At 40.9% G+C, this 17,294-nt stretch overlaps 2 protein-coding genes across 9 annotated transcripts in view; one reads left to right on the top strand and one right to left on the bottom strand.

The window, feature by feature from the left end:
- NEB (nebulin) overlaps nt 1–9,456 on the top strand; it is a 193,958-nt gene extending 184,502 nt beyond the window's left edge. The window contains exons 157-165 of the mRNA XM_073306879.1: nt 941–1,033; nt 1,306–1,398; nt 1,678–1,770; nt 2,877–2,984; nt 3,303–3,486; nt 5,081–5,173; nt 6,530–6,679; nt 7,823–7,932; nt 8,928–9,456. Of these exons, the coding sequence (XP_073162980.1) occupies nt 941–1,033; nt 1,306–1,398; nt 1,678–1,770; nt 2,877–2,984; nt 3,303–3,486; nt 5,081–5,173; nt 6,530–6,679; nt 7,823–7,932; nt 8,928–9,101 (1,098 nt within the window). The 3' untranslated portion in view covers nt 9,102–9,456. The remainder of the gene's footprint in view (nt 1–940; nt 1,034–1,305; nt 1,399–1,677; nt 1,771–2,876; nt 2,985–3,302; nt 3,487–5,080; nt 5,174–6,529; nt 6,680–7,822; nt 7,933–8,927) is intronic.
- A 6,213-nt stretch (nt 9,457–15,669) lies between these two features.
- Nucleotides 15,670–17,294, bottom strand: part of RIF1 (replication timing regulatory factor 1) — a 61,084-nt gene continuing 59,459 nt past the window's right edge. For all 8 annotated transcript variants that reach the window (XM_073305456.1, XM_073305452.1, XM_073305453.1 and 5 more), the window contains one exon: nt 15,670–16,897. In XM_073305456.1, coding sequence (XP_073161557.1) covers nt 16,677–16,897 — 221 coding nt within the window. In that variant the 3' untranslated portion in view covers nt 15,670–16,676. The remainder of the gene's footprint in view (nt 16,898–17,294) is intronic.

The following is a 17,294-nucleotide window of genomic DNA, read 5'->3' as shown; positions in this document are numbered from 1 at the left end:
CAACAGCACTTCCTCCCTATTGTTCCACGGAACCCAGTTAGGAACTGACCTGGTGACATATTCTAGACCTCTGTGGGAGTTGGAAGCAGTTGACAGTATCTAGGAAACACTGAGAATCACACGGGCTTAAACATTAGGGCGTGATCCAGGTCGTATTAGAATCAGTGGGAGTCTTTCCATTGCCTTAACTGGAATTGCACAACTGTACAACCTGCCCCTTTTAAGGGATGAAGTCTCAGATTTCCATATACAGCCATCAGGGTCCTGGGAATGATGCAGCGAGATTTACAGAACATCGGCTCCTGGAGTCAGTTTTTAATTTCGCTGACTGGTGTCAATCAGCCAGAGAAATAAACATCTTCAAAACAGAGACAGGGAGAGGAATCCTCCCCAAATGGTGATTTAGTGGAGAAAGTAGTAAGAAGGGATGTCTTCACTGGGGAAGCCACCAACCACCCACTGTGATCCTACCAGGGCAGCTGTGGGAAGGTTCAGTCAATGGAGTTTCGTTGGAGTTCAGATTACAACCAGTTCAGGTGCTTGAGACCAACTGCCCCTCCTACAGCAATTCCTCCTCCAACCCTCCTCTTAAGGTTTGCATAATACATGAAGGCAGTGCATGGGAGTTAGGGACTCATTTTTCAGGTCTCCTGGAGCAACCTCTTTCTTGACTAGGGTCTGCCGAGGGCACAGACAATTTCCCAGAGCTTGTGCATCCTGCAGTACCGTAAATATTTGCAGCTGGATAGAGCCCGTCTATTTTAATATGAAAAGTTAATTTTTAATAATCTTTTTTTCCAGTTTTTTTTTCTTGCTCTTACACATCCATGTCCCTTTAGATGTTTGGCATTCATGCAGTGCTGTGTACCATAACAAGTCATGGTTTTTAAAATTTGATAAATAACTTGTTTTTTCTGGATACGTCTTTTGTATCCCGTAGGTATTATACAAAGAAAACTTGGGGCGAGCAACCCCAACACCTGTTACTCCAGAGATGGAGAGAGTCAAACGCAATCAAGAAAACATTAGCTCGGTATTGTCTTGAGAAAATAAAATGTGATGTGACAGTGCATTTTTTAAAAATACCTTTCATCTGACTAGTTTTGTTTCTCCCCCACATTTTTAAATGTAATTTTAATTGGCTTTTTAAAATTACAAGCATTGATTTTATTAACTTTTTAAATATTTTTTCCAGAGGGATTTTTCCTATTAACACAATAAAATTTACTATTACAAAAGTAATAGTTTAAAAAAATTCACTTGTACATTTTTTTTGTTTTTTGGCTACTTCTCTGTAACCTGTAGGTTGCGTACAAAGAAAACGTAGGGAAAGCAACGCCGACACCTATAACTCCAGAGATGGAGAGAGTCAAACGCAATCAAGAAAACATTAGCTTGGTATTGAAAGGAACAACCTTATATTAAAAAAAATAACAAGCCTCAAAAACTTTGTTCTGCTTCTAATTTTACCCCAATTTTCTCAACTTGCCTTTTTTTTCCTTTTGAAATAATTATTTTACTTTTTGCATAATCAGATAACGTTTTAACTGCTTTACTTCCTGATATCCTTATATCCATGCAGTGACGAGTATGATTAAACAATAACACCATTTACACCATGATTCATCAACAATTGTCTAGTCTTTGACTTCTGGACACTTTTTTTGTGTGCTATAGGTGTTGTACAAAGAGCACATGGGAAAAGGAACTCCGACACCTATCACTCCAGAGATGGAGAGAGCTAAACGCAATCAAGAAAACATTAGCTCGGTATTTGTTAGGACAAATAAATAAGCTACAAAATAACATTTTAACATTATAAATCATTTAGTCCTTTCCTCATTCAACTTAAAAACATCTAAATATTAACTTCTTTACCTAGTTTTGAAGTTTTAAAATGATACTAAAATGTAACTCTAATGCCTGGAGTGTTTCACTCCTTGTTTTAACTGGCGCTCTAATTTCATCTGATTCCTTGTTTTAAATAATGATTTGACTTCAAATAACAAATTTAACCATCTAAATTCCTGGTAATATCCTCTGTGTTTAAAACACGTATATGGTATGAGATGCATAATGGACATTCTTCAGCATTATGGATATTTACTGTTTTTTGATAGTAGCTTGTATTCTACATAAAATGTATTCATTCCTACAGGCAGTAACGCCCCCCATAAGCTGTTACTCAAGACAGCTGAGACTTGTCATGCCCTCTCCTGCAAATGCTTACACATGCAAATAGTATCACTGAACCTATATGGCCCTTATCAACACGGTTTTGAGATCCTAATGTCGGGAATACTTAAGTGAATAAGGGTTTGCAGGATTAGGCCACAGGTATAATCAAAGAATGGTCTTAGGGCTCATGGAGAAAGGCAGGTATTCCCCCTCCCACCCCATCCCCCCCAAATGTAATTGACTATTAGAAGGATAAGATGGGCCTAATTATTTTCTTCACTACTCATTGATAACTTCATGAAGTCAATGAGTTGCAAATCCATAAATGATAACAGAATATGGCCCAAAATACTATCTAAGGTTCAGCTCTGGCCTTTGTTTACCAAGGCAGCAATTTTTTACATACTCATCTAACAAAATTAATCAGGCTTTCACCACTACTTTGCCTTTAAAAGACTTCAGACGAAAAGATCTTTTACTTAGTGAAAAGCAAAAAGTTTGAGGTATGTTCTTATACCATGCCTTTCAAAAGCCAGTGTGAGCCATGTCGCAATAACTAAACTAGCATCGTGGCCTAGAGGTTCTCTCCAGCATGTCTGCATTCATTTTGTCTCATCTCGTCACTCGTGCAAAGAGTCTCTGAGAATTCAGAGGCAGAAATACTGACTCACCTTCACTCCCTGTTTCTCATTTGGTAGGTTCTCTATTCAGATAGTTTCAGGAAACAAGTGCAAGGCAAAGCAGCCTATGTATTGGATACCCCTGAAATGAGGCGTGTACGAGAGACCCAGCGACACATCTCTACAGTAAGGCTTCCTTTTTTTTTTAGAAGGCTGGCAAGTGATGTAATCAAAATTTAACTCAAGTCTTGAGCGATCGGCATTGTCACATCACGGATAATGCGTCTATGGTGACTTTGATTGCCATATTTAAACAGCAAAAGCTGTACTGAGTTTATCCTTTATAGAATCCACAAGGGATACAGGATTTCCCTGTCTCTTGGCTTTCAGAACTCAGAGATGCCAATGCACATATCTACTAGCTATTAATTCAAGGCAAGCAGAAATACCAATAGTAGCTACTCTGCAGAGGAATGGACATGTCTTATTTTTTTTTAATTGTAGGTGAAATACCATGAAGATTTTGAAAAACACAAGGGTAGCTTCACGCCTGTGGTTACTGACCCCATTACAGAACGTGTGAAAAAGAACATGCAGGACTTCAGTGATATTCACTACAGAGGCATTCAAAGAAAAGTTGTAGAAATGGAGCAAAAACGAGTGGACCAGGATCAAGAGATCATCACAGGTATTCTGCACTCACACTGCATAGCGGTACTATGGTGTTACTATGAAATACTGAGAGCATTTCTTCTGCCCCATGTAAAACTCAAACAGGCCTTGTAACTCCTGTATAACACAGGCCATGGAACATCCCCAAAATAATTAATCGCACAGTCTTTGAGGACAAACAACCAATGTTGATTTAAAAGTTGTCAGTGATTGACAGTCCCTGGTAAACTGTTCTAACGGTTAATTACCAATAAAAATATACACCTTATGTCCTGTGTTCACGCTAAGCTGTATGGTTGCGCGGCAGCCCAGGAGTGAATCAAGTGCCGCACACTTAATTAGCAGAGCCGCGCACCGTGGTGTGTGTTCAGGTGCCCCTGCCCATGTTGCTCCTGCCTCGAAGCACCTGGCCAGCTGCTCCTGGGACCCTCTGTGAGGGAGAAGGGGAAGTGGTGGAGCTTGTGTCAGGGTATCCCCCTCCCCCTTGCCCATGTATCCCATCTCCACAGAGCCAGGGAGGGGAACAGGGCTCAGGAGCAGGAGAGCTCAGCTGCCATGGTCTGAGCCTTCTGGTGTGAGTGCCTTAAAGAGACAGTACAGTCTCTCATAGACTTGCCCAGCAGCCAGCACAATCTGTGTGTGTGTGTCTCACACACACACACACTAGCTCTCTCTCTCTCTCACACACCCAAACACTCTTTCACACTCACATCCCAACACATTCTTGTGGTGGTGTTGTTGTTACTACTTGGTATTTCCTGCAATGCACATATATTTTCTGTAATTTTATTCTTTCAAAGTGCTGTTACTTTCGTTTTTTGACTGGTCTATGCATTTCATAATTTTATTTCTCTCATGCTTAAATTTAATTCTTTGAGTAGTGAATTCTCAAATGTCTGACTGGAGTAATTATCCCTATGGTAACTTTAGACCCCCCCCCCCCCAAAATGTTTGTTTCTACTGGTGGCGCACAGCCACACATTATTGGTGCACATCAAATTCATTCCGCACATGGATAGAAAAAATTAGAGGAATACTACATAAGTAGTGTTCTGAATAGTCTGAATTTGCCTAGCTTTAATTTCCAGCTGTTGCATCCCGTTTGATTCATTAGTCAGCGTTACTTTGAGCTATTTTAGTCACCCTTCAACAAATTAAACGTTGCAAAGCTCTCTGCAATGGGCAATATTAGCTACACATTGTGCAATATGGAAACCTACTGTTTGATCCAGGTCTTTCTAAATTTAACATGGGAAGATCATAATTCATATTGATTTTAAAAAAATTGTGTTAATTTCTTTCTAAGCACATATGAACATATCCTTGCAGATCCTGGAGACGCGTTTGGCAAATCTGTTACTGTACAATGACATCACTTGATAGAGTAATAAGGAAATGGGCCTTGCCCAAATATCTGGTCTGTGTTATGGCCAGATTTGAGAAGCATGGTTTTAAGTTCTCCTCAAACTTCTCTTATGGCCTTCAAACATATTCAGCTTCAAGAGACAAAATTACTGCATATAGGAACCTCTTATGTTCCTATTCTTTTCCTGTTCAAGATGTAAGTGGACTTTTGGATAGTTGGTAAAAACAGTACATTTCTCTTTCAGGTCTTCGTGTGTGGCGCACTAATCCTGGATCAGTCTTTGACTATGACCCAGCAGAAGACAACATTCAGTCTAGAAGCTTACACATGATTTCTGGTGTGTCCCACAATAGCTGCTGTTGACCAGATGTTCTGTTCAACGCAGCGTGTTGTCAAATGTGTTGTTACTTGAAATGTATGTTTTTAGATAGGTCAACTCTCTACCTACTATCCAACGAAGACTGAATTCCATCAGCAGGTTAAGGAATACAACTGAATAGATTTCCGTGCTGACTTCTGGAAGCACTTTATTAAATAGGGCTAGAATTCTCAAACCCACCTAGGGACCAACTTCCCACTGAAAGACAACAGGAATTGCCTTTTAAAATCCAAGCCTACATGGCTATATGTTTAAACTTATCTAGTTGTACACATAGGTAACTGGATATTTGATTTGCTAATCTTCAGAAAACACATTATTCAACCCCAAGTATATACATGTATATTATGCCTTTAACACAGATGCATTGGATTGTTTGTATTGTCTACTGCTGGCTTAAATCACTGTATTTATAGCTTATCAAATGTGCTTCTTTCATTACTTATCTAAAATGAAATGCCTGCAGAGCGGTTAGTCTTCTTTTTCTTACTCCCTTTCATTTTTAGAGAAAGCTCTATACTGCAAGCACAAATAAGAAAAATGTTCAGCAACGCTGACCCAGCTTTGTGGTACTTAGGTGGGGACGGAGGTTGATTTATGAATACATATTGCATCCTCCATGGTTTGGAAAATTCCAATCTAGTAAGAGTGACAACCAAAAGGGAGTGGTGTTCAGCTTCAGGTTTCATTAATATTTATAAATGGCCCTGCTCATTTTGATTTATCATGTTAATAACTTAACTGAGCCCAAGTGCTTTTAAAATACCACATTTTGCTTATTCCAAAGAAAGTGATAGTTAAATGCTGGCAATATAAGTACCATCCAACAGGTACAGAAAAGGGAACATGGAGAAGTAGAGCACCTTGCCCTATAACTAGAGGGAGAAGTAGGTGCAGCAGGAGAGAATGTTGGAAAATAAACAGGCACAATTATGATGTTCCTAATTTTTTTTTTTTAAATACAAAGAGCAATATTTTTATTCAGTTAGGCTACAATTCTATCATGAAGTCCCTGGTCCCCCTTCAGTAGCACTGCAGCTGTCTGTGTAGTTGAGAATCCTACTCTGAAACCTAATTGTGTGGTTTCTCCATTAGCTTTCTAACCAGCAGTAATATTTAGAATTTGAGTAACTTTTGTTAGGTGCTTATACCTACCATGCCAGATTCTCTCCAGCTTACTGTACACCACCATAACTTCACTCACATCAATAGTAATGCACTGTTAGGGAAAAATATGGCCTTTAGTAACAGAGTACCACTGAGGTAAATAGGTCCAGGCACTCAGTCTGGTTTCTGCTTGTTCTCCTCCTCCAGTCCAAGCCCAGCGCCGCAGCCGGGAGCAATCCCGCTCTGCTAGTGCATTAAGCGTCAGCGCCGGGGATGAGAAATCTGAGCATTCAGAAGGTGCTGATCACCACCTGTCTTATTACAGCAATGGAGGCCTCTTCACCACAACTACAACAGGTAGGAAGGGAACAAAATCTTGGAAGATCTCAGGATGAAAAAGACTCGGGTTGCCCAGTCTCACTTCTCCTTCGCATTTTGTAAGATAGTGCCCTACCTCATTCTCATTAGTGCTTCATCTAACCTGCAAGTAAATGTCAATAGAGCGATGGGTCGTGTTAACCATGAGGACATTTCCTAATTCTGGGGTATTTAACAACATAGGGACAGGACAGTTCTTAAGGGCTAAAGAAGTGGGACAACAAGGGCCTTGCCTGGAGAAAGGAAGACCTTCTAGTTGGACTATACTGGGTCACTTGCCTGCTGCGAGTCCTGATGACTAGCTCACCTATACCAGGAACCCTTTCTCCCCAAGCGTGTCTCTCTCACTCTCTTGCTGTCCAGGAAGCAGCAGGGGAGGAGGTGGCACAAGCTGGCTGAATGGACTGGGGGAGGGAGAAGTTGACACATCCCTTATGATATGAAAGCATGGGGTCAATGACTGAGAGTAGCCCCTCCCCCTTTTGGGGGAGGGGCTCTCTTCCAGCATCCTGTAGGAAGGGGATGGCTGGGGAAAAGGGGAGGGATTATATGAGTGGGAAGGGATGTTTAACTCCTACACTGGGGAATTTTTGGCTCACATCCCTCAGCTTTGAAACCTCAGAGAAAAGATATTACAGTGCATCATTGCAGTACTTCAGAGATGGTTAAAGCAATAGTAGTAAGAGTCAGGACTCCTGGGTTCTATTCCCAGCTGTGCAATAGACTGTGACACATATGGCCCAGACATATGAAACAACTGGTCCAATCTTTGAACCTCATAACCCTGTGAGGTAGATATTACGGCCCTTTTAAATATCTGAACACCGTTCACAATACTCAGATGAAAGGTTTGATTTAAAAAACCCTAACAATACATTTTAGCCATTACAAAAACATAACTATACAATCTTGAGACAGTGGCTGAGACCTCAGCTGATGTACATTGGCATTGGTTTAAATGACATTAAACAGATTTTCACAGCTGATGATTTGACCAAGTAACTTTATTCATGTTAAAAATACTATTTGTATGCAAAGTTCTCAGCTCTGGAAAAACTCGGGGAGGGAGAGAGAAATAATCCTCCAAATCATTTACCATTTAAACACTCTTTTCTTTTGCAGTGGCTTACAAACAAGCTAAAACTATAGAACTGCCACAACAAAGATCATCTTCTGTTGCCACCCAGCTGACAACAGTGTCTTCCGTTCCCTCTCACCCATCTACCACGGGTGTAAGTAAAATTGATGACATTCTTTGTGGCCTGTCAGTCCCAAGTTGTTTTACCAGCTACAGTACAATTAATGGTTGTGTGATTTTCTTTAGCCACTTTCACCTTTTCCCTATGGTGGCCATACTGAATAAACAGGCTCAGTTTAGAGCTCGTGCCATTTATGCACCAAAGGCCTTCTATTGACTGCAGCATCTGAAATCTCCTGTGACTTAGACAACAGGTTTGGCTTCCCCAAGTTTAAGTAGTTTGGACAGATTGAACAACATTGGTGCTCATCAACGCTTCAGGGACCTCCAAGGCATGCCACGTGCAGAAACTGATTCAGCAGCAGATGTGCCAGTATTCTACACAGACATACAGTGGAAGGCCTGGGCAAAACGATACATAAGCAGGAATGGCATGAGCTCCAGCCCAGACCTGAAAATTACAGATTAGTCTTCTCACCCTCTAGGGGTTGCTTTTTAAACCTAAAGCCAGGGCCCACTTTTATTACCATTAGCTGAGGGTGTGCAAATTAAATGACGAATCCTAGCTGTGGCCAGGGGGACCATTCCAGGGGCAATGCAAGGTGTGTATAGTGCTGCCCTCAGCAAGAGTTCTACAAGGAGAAGGCAGCTTAAAATTGGCGGCTAGAGCTCTGTACAAGTCTGCCATTTAAAGTTGCCCAAATGATACACTAAGATAGGGCATCCCTTTTTTGGGCTCCAGCCTCCTTCATGAAATGGACATTACAGACTGTGCAGTGTGACCTCCAAACTAACCTTTTCTCCCACCCCAAGTTAGGCAGACATGGAATACATGGCTGGAAACTACAGAGTTTATTTATTGGGGAGGAGTGGAGGGAGAATCAGGCTAAATATTTACAGGCATAAAGAGTATGAAATTGAATCCTTAGGTGGTACACTGCTGCCTTATAACCTGTTGAACAATTTGTGGCAAGTTATGGCTTTCTTTAACCTCTTAGTATACTGACTTTTTTTTTTTTTTTTAAATAGAAGACATACCGTGCCATGTATGACTACATGGCATCTGATGCTGATGAAGTTTCCTTCAAAGATGGGGATGCAATTGTAAATGTCCAAGCTATTGATGAAGGCTGGATGTATGGGACTGTACAGAGGACTGGCAAGACTGGCATGCTTCCAGCCAACTATGTAGAAGCTGTCTAAATGAAAATTAGATCTTCTATAAAGCATATCTACATGGTCAAAACACCTCGGCACTTTTTTTTTTTAAAACCACAAATCAGACTGGCCACTATAAATTCAACCCTTTCTAAAGTGCCTATTGTTTTCCCCACTTGATGGTGTCTTATGAATTGTCATTCTGAAAAAATATATATATTAACAAAATGTTTAAAAAAACATTTACAATTCATTTCTGATGAGAATGTTTGCAAACACACTAGTAGTCCCTAGAGCACTGTGTTCTTCCAAACTATCTTTTTAGGACTGGACTTGTTCATAAAAACCTATTACAATGCCATCTTCCCTAAGTTATTTTTACGCAAGCAAAATTTTGACACAAAGGGTTCTGAGTACCTTTTGGTTTAGAATCCAGTTGAATTTCACAATATTCAAATATAATTTTAAAAAGTCTGCATCTTTGTTGGTTTTACTGGTTTTCCTATCATGCACCCTAAAATTTTTCTATGCTGTTCTAAAAATGTTTGAATACATTTATTGTTCCCAATAAGCAACATGTAAACTCAACATCTCAAACCAGCCACAAGTAAATACAGAAAAAGCCTCTCCTCTCTCCTGCTTGCTGAGCACTGATGCATGTTTTTTTCATCTGATTGCGGTGGTGTCAGTAGTCACTAATTTACAGGAAAACAGCTTTAAGTTCACATTTCTGCAGTATGATTGATGCATTAACTTTGGGTCAAGAGCAGTGAAATGATCTGCATATTAAACACAATCTTGCTACAACACAATCTTGTCTGAAAATCCTTGAATTATACATATTCAAAGATCTTTATTCCACTGTTACAAGCTATAGTTGAGGCCAAGATTTTAAACAGAATTCAGAAAAGAAATAGACACATTCATGTGGATAACAAAAACTTCGGTTACATTAGTATGATTTTTTTAAACCAACAAATTTGAAAGGCACATAATACTTCAGGGCATTAGCTAATCTCTAACTGAGGGGTTTGGGAAGAAATTATGGGCAAATTAATTAACTTCCCCCCATCTAGTGCTGGCCCATCAGACAGGTACCAGTGGTCTAATGGTCCAATATGAAAATGGCTACGTTCCATTTATCAGCAGGTTAAATTTTACAGCAAAGTGGACCGAGCAGCCTGACGAATATCTCTAGAAGACTGAAGCCTCTCCTTTGGCTATGTTACCTGTATATTTTCAGCACAAACTCACTCATGTTCTGGGGACCAGTGGTTTCTGGTTGCCACATCATGGTCCTGGAGAACAGCGCTTCCTTACCAATAGTCTCCTTTCTGTTAATTGTGTCTCTTACAATTCTTGATGTCTGGACTGTTCTCCACTCGCTGCAGTTCACAGAAGCAGATCAGAGTTTTGGAGCTGCATGATCTGGCCATTGCTCCCTCCACTCACTCCAAGATGAGTTATTTCCAAGCTGTAAAACTTGCATCACAATATTCCAGAGATAACAAAATTACTATGTACATTGGCCCAAAGATCAACAGTCATATGGTAATGTTGCCACTTAATATCTGGACAGAATTGTGGGAGATGCTGCTAGCAGAAAGAAAATTATTGGTGAGAAATTTTCCGTTTTGCAACTCTGTCTTCCACAGTTCTTGAAGTCTGTGAAGTAGTGAGCACTGAACAGATGTAGGAAAAGTTATAGAAAAGGTAAAAAAGGGAAAAATAGTGTCCTTCCTCATCTGAATTATTTGCTCTGAGGGCAAAATCATTTACAGGCCACCACCTGCAGCACTTTCCTGCCAAAGGATGCCTCTGTAGAGGACAGGAAGTCCACCTTGTAGTGCTTCACAAACAAGTGTCTGCTGTGGATGTATTAGCTTGTTTTGTCCTCCAAGTCCCCAGAGTTTGCAGAATGTGTGCACTGATCCCTTCTGGAACAGGAACCTCTGGAAGCCTTCTACGCTTCCACAATGTGTGATCTTATTACTTAGTGCTTCCAAGTCTTCTATTGCTGAGTCCTTGCCCTTTTGGATGGAAGAATACAACAGGACCCCTGCTCTCCTCATGGACTCTACATTTGAGGTAAATTTTCAGAGTGCTTCTGACATTTAATGTGCGCCACTTCTCCTTGCTGGGGTGTTGTGTCAGACAGAATGAAGGTAAAACCCTCTTTTGGGAAGCATGGAAAGAAGAGTTCACCTTTAGGATAAATGATCCCAGAGTCCTGAGCTCCACCTTGTCCTCATGTACCATGCAGTAAGGTTTCTGCATAGAAAGCGCCAGGAGCTCCGACATTTGCCTGGTAGACATGATGGCTATGAAAAAGAAGTCTTCATTGACAAATAAAATGGTGACACTGACACCAGTGGTTCACAGGGGTGTTGTCAGGGCTCTCAGTACAAATGGCAAGTCCCACTCGGGATAAAGAGGTCTAGTTGCCCACTTGGCTAACTGGACTGCCCTAAGGAATCTACCTGGGGGTCCTCTACCAGATGGCCCCTAAACCCTACAAATGTCACACTGCTAAGGGCAGACACCTGATGTGCAATGACACTGGGTTGGTACCTTTGTCAAAGACTTATTGAAGAAAATTAAGATAGCTGGAATTCCTGGGTTTCTAAGATTTGCTGTATGTTTCTGGCACAAACTCGCAAAATTTTGTCCAGACAGGAGTATGCTTTCAAGGCTGATACTCTTAAAAGAAAGAAATGTTCTGATGAGTTTGAAGGACAGACCTAATGATACTACTACTGATTCTCTTTCAGTAGCCAAGCTATTAGATGGTGTCTGTTTGGGTCTGCCTGCAGCAGAGGACCTGGTGAGATAGCCTGCTTCTTTGGGAGCTGTAGTGGGGGTCCCAATTTCAGCTCTACTAGGTCCAAAACCAGGATCTCCTCGACCAGTGCGGGATTACCAATATTACTGTCAGGCGTTATTTTATTTTCTGGACCACCTTCCCCAATAACGGGGAGGGTGGAAATGCATACAGGGGGTCCTGCAGCCATCTGTGCGATAAGGCATCTATCTGAATGCATCTGTGGTTAAGTACTTTGGTCTCTTCACATTTATGTGGTTTGCAAATAGGTCAGTTGAGGGCAGGCCAAACAACTCGACAATTTACTTGGCAACTTCCTGATTCAAGCACAACTTAGAGCTGTTCACCTTGCGCCTGCTAAGCCAGTCTGCCTTCTGGTTCAGGTTTTCCTTTACGTGAACTGCCCTGAGGGACAGAAAAGAATGCTCCACCCACTGCATGATTTCCATTGCTTTGCAATATAGTGCTGGGCTTCTTGTTCTCTCCTCGTTCACATACGCAACCATGGTCCTGTTGTCTGATCAGGATGTGGTTCCCTTCTAGGCTGGACTGGAACCTTCATAGTCCTAGCTTGACCACGCTACAAGGTTTATGCTGTGAGTCCTTTCCTCCATGTTCCAGATGCCTTGAGCTGTTTGAGACCCCAAGTGTGCTCCCCAGTGTCTCCGGCTAATGTCAGTTGTGAGGATCAAGGGATGTGGAAGGCACATGGATTCACCCTTGCAGACAATTGCCCTGGGGTGACCATCATTTTAAGGAGTTAACCTGCACTGGAACTCTCACTGGACCTTTCATGCATTCCAGGAAGTGGTCTCATACCTTTAAGATGAAGCCTGGAAGGTTCCCTGATGTGTGACTGCACCCATGGAGTGATTTCTATGCTTGATACAAGAAGGCCTAGCAGCTGAAGCCTCAGCACAATAGTGTCTTGCAGTTCCAAAACAATGTGATGTCTTGAATCTTCTGGAACCTCTCTAGAGATGGATTTGTCCTTGCTATCAAGGTGTCTGTGGGTACTCTGATGTGAGTTAGTTGGGTGAATGGAAGCAAGGAGCTTTTCTTGATACTGATGATTAAGCCATGGGCCTGAAGGAGATTCAATGTCTAGAACATAGTTGTGTGTGCCAGTAATGGCAGTGGAGCTCATTAAGATGTCTTCCAGGAAGTGGTACAGATGGTTTCCCTGTGACCTGAATCTGAATATGATTTCCACCATTATCTTTGTAAAGACCTAAGGAGAGCCAATCGCAAGCTGAATGGGAGCATCTGATACTGATAACGCTTCCAGCCACAGCCAAAACCATAGGATCCTGCAGTGTGACTGGGAGATTCACGGACGTCAAAAAATCACCCTGGGACAGGGATGACACTGTAGAAATTGGGATTTCGTCCAGGACTTTGTTTCCTTCATCCACTTGTTAAGCCACCTGAAATCTAGAATGGCTTGGAATCCTCTTGTACACTTCTGAATGAAGAAAATAGATGAAAGATTCTCAGAGTTGTACTCCAAATGAATGATCTCACTCCTATATCCAAGAGGTGAGAAATCTCATTCTGTATTAAAGCACATTTTATGGGGTTGTTCAAGGCGGGGAACTGGATGAAAAATGATAGAATGGAGTCTAACTTGATGGAGGATCCCTAGCTCATTATCTCCCTGACCCACTGGTCTGTGGACCAGAGCCGCTAACTTTTGTTTTTGCTAGTAGGTGCTTTTGAAGAGGGGTGTGTGTTGAGGGGGCACTCTGCCAGTTTTAGGGGGAGGCTAATGTCAGCATATTTATACATGTTTTTCATATTCTAGTTATTGAAGGTGTCTATCACTGGTATCTTTACTATTTTAATAATGATTCAATTGTTATGAACTATGTAATTACATCATCATGAATTACAGTATATTAAAATTATTGCAATCACAAGCTGTCTTCAATAATATCCCAGTTTAAAGACATTATGTCTCTCTGTGGATTTCTGGATGAAACTGTCAGCAATCTTATTTACATCTAGGTTCCCTGGCATTGTTTTGATGCACGTTAAGGACAGTTACATTATTCAGTTGCGTTTGTCCCACTGATGACTGGAGATCATTTTTAAGTCTTCTGAAGCTGGAGAATGAGTTCAGGATGATACAGGCACAGTGAGGAGGATTCTTATGAACGTGCAGTGCTCTGGAAACACAGTGCTTCCAGAATACTGAAAATGACTCCAAGATCTCTTTCTTGATGGGTAATAGCTAATTTAGGACCATCATTTTGTATGTATAATTGGGATTATATTTTTTCTTGTGCATTACTTTGCATTTAACATGGAATTTAATCTGGCATTTTGTTGTCAAGTGACTCAGTTTTGCAAATTTCCCTTTGTAACTCTTTGCAGTCTCTTTTGGACTTAACTGAGTAATTATGTAGCATCTGCAAACTTTACCACCTCACCGTTTACTCCTTTTTGCAGATCATTTATGAATACGTTGATCAGCACTGGTCCCAGACCAGTACAAGCCCCTTGAGGGACACCACTATTTACTTCTCTTCATTCTGAAAATGGACCATTTATTCCTATCCTGTGTTTCCTTTTAACTGGAATGCCTGGGAATGCTTTCAGGATCATCTAAAGATGCTTAATTTAATTTAATGACAAGCCTTTTGTTATCGTAATCACTCTGCTTCTGTTTATAAACAAACTCCCTGCCCCAAGGGCAGAAGCTGGGAGCAGCACAGAACTCATCACATTCCACACTCAAGCTCTGGCTCCTGGGTGCTGAGCACCCATTATTTTTTTTCCCCCCCGTGGGTGCTTGAGCCCCGGAGCACCCACGGAGTCAATGCCTATGCTGCGGATGAAGCAATCCATTCCTCCAGGAAATGGGAAATTCTGCCCCCAAGCTCCAGCTCTGGGCAGAGACTTATGCAGCCTGTCATGAAAAGGCTTTGGGAGCTACAATGTTCCCTTGGGGATTTCCTCCCAAGTCACAGTTCCACAGCTTCCCTCTGGAGAACCTGCTGGTATTCTTGCAAGAATGAAGGCTGAAAGGAACACATTTGTCTGAAGACTGGTCTGTACTCTCTCGTAAAGGCATGGTGGGGTGTTGGAAGGGACCGTTCAGATTCTGTGGCACTGTCCGCCACTATCTTGTCTAGCTTTGCTCTGAAATGCAGGGCTCCTGTGAATTTGGCAGAACACGGCGCCCATTTTGAGTGGTTATTCACCTTCCAGGGATGGAGCCATACGCCACTGAGCTGGAGGCCCTGGATTTGGCTGAGAAACTCATCGCACTCTCTAAGGCCTCAGCAACTAAACTATTACCAGGGAACCTTTCTTTAAAATAGAGCCAAAGTCAGGATGGTCTCTATCCTTTAAGGGCTCTGTGATCTTCCAGCCAGGAGGCCTTAAACATCTTTTTTTGAGAGTCGCCTCCATTTTTCTATTTGTGAAGAGCCAGCAGAGAGGCACTACAGCTGAGGCTCTGAGGGGTTCCGACACCTGGATAAAAAAAACTGGCCCAGGTAGAGAAGGGGCTGTGAGGGAGATCAATGCTCACCACTACCCCAAAGTTTGACAAAAAAGTCCCTTAGGCAGATGCAAAGGCAGGAGCTGGGAAAATCACCATCATAATAAGCACTATTAAGAAAAAGTTGAGTAGACCCTTCAGACAGCGTTTGCCAGGAGAGTTCTGACCACTGCCTGAGACATATCTTCAGACAAGTTTCACGTGCACCATACTTCTTGTTCAGCATACACTAAAAAAAGCAATAAGAATTTCTATTTGCAAGTAAGACTGCATTAACCGTTAGAGAACTATTCATTGTTTTATTTGTACATACAGAAGTCCTAAAAACAGCTGCAGGATTCACATTACGTGACTGTCCATTCTGGAATCTACAGTACATTATATACAAATTATATTTCCAAAGTAAAACCGAAGAACTCTCACTGAACAAGGTCTTTGAGAAGCAGCAGTGCATTCCATGCAATCAAAATTCAAAATCATAAATTATAACCAACATCTGCAACCATAAGTCTATACATAATATACAAAATTGTGCATGTCAAATCTACTTCTGTGTAAGATTCTTCCAGTGGGACATAACACTGCTGCACATAACATTGTACGGGCACATGAAAGGAGCCTGAAGTTCTGCAGCAAACCCTTATGACCTCATAAGCCAATTCTATTACCAGCTTTACCTTTTGAAGTCTATAAAAATGCATGCAAAAATAGACTAACTCAGGTGCTTGACAACTGGACCTTACTGAGATGTGAAAGATACTACTGTAAGGAATTAGTCAAGCATAGCACATCTCAATATGAAATAGGGTCTAAACCAGACGGAATTCTTCTCAAAATATCAGCAATTTAAAAGAACATCACAGGAGCATTCAGTAAAACTGAGCAACACTTTCTGGTTTCAATTAATTAGAGTTCTGAGATATATAACCTTTTACATTTAATAAGGCTTCACAGGAATAAAAACACTTTACATGTGAAAAATATTTAAGATATTATTTAGGTTTCACAGTCTTTGCTATTGCATATCTTAAGTTTACTTTTAAGTTACTTGAAAGACTATGCACAGCTATAAAACAAATATTTTTAACATGGAAATGATCCCACAAATTAAAAAAAATTAAGCAGTACACCATGATACACTGTCTCCCTCTGTGTTAAAAAGTTTGCCATTGCATGAATGTTCAGTTTTTTATGGAATACTTCATATTATCAGTCAAATATAAAAAACTTGTTTTCAAAAACTGCTGTATATCAAAACTTCCTGTTTGAAAAGTGTTTCAAGTACAAATGACTAAACAGAGCTTTCATTGGGTGGTGACTTCCAACGGGACTGCAAATTTTTCATAATACAGTTTGTCATGCTACCAAGTTTCTCTTGCATTTCAAAAAGTTGGCTCCCCGAATAACTGTGGAGATCTTCAGAGGTTAGCTGAGCAGCAAGTGCACTGACCTGGCTCAAGAGATCTGTTGTGGGCTGTCTATCTGTGCTCAAGGCAACTTGTTCACTCAAATCTAAAAAAAGAAACAAAAGTGATTGACATACACTATTGTAAATGTATCTTACTTTTAATCTGAGTGAAATTTATTGGTATGGAAGTGTTATGAGTTTCTGCTATGAAAAAAATGTGTTTAAGTTGTCTATATCACATTTCTGGCACCAATATAATTCAGCTGTTGAATCCGTAAAGTTTAAAAATATTCGACTTTGATATGAATTCGTTAGCATGTTTCTTATAAAAGTCTTCTATTTGTGTTCTAACTAGTATCAATGACATAGCAAAATACTGATAAAGGTGATCTCCTCCCAAAACCAGCGCAATTCAGTTACACAGCAGTTTTAAGAAGCTACCATCACACAAAGGTATTAATCGGTTTAACTGAATCTGTCACACTACTCATACTAAGAAAG

Source organism: Lepidochelys kempii, chromosome 11 (genome assembly GCF_965140265.1).
Source record: "Lepidochelys kempii isolate rLepKem1 chromosome 11, rLepKem1.hap2, whole genome shotgun sequence".
Lineage (NCBI taxonomy): Eukaryota > Metazoa > Chordata > Testudines > Cheloniidae > Lepidochelys > Lepidochelys kempii.
The sequence above is the reverse complement of the archived record's forward strand: the minus strand, read 5'-3'. Positions and strand labels throughout refer to the sequence as shown.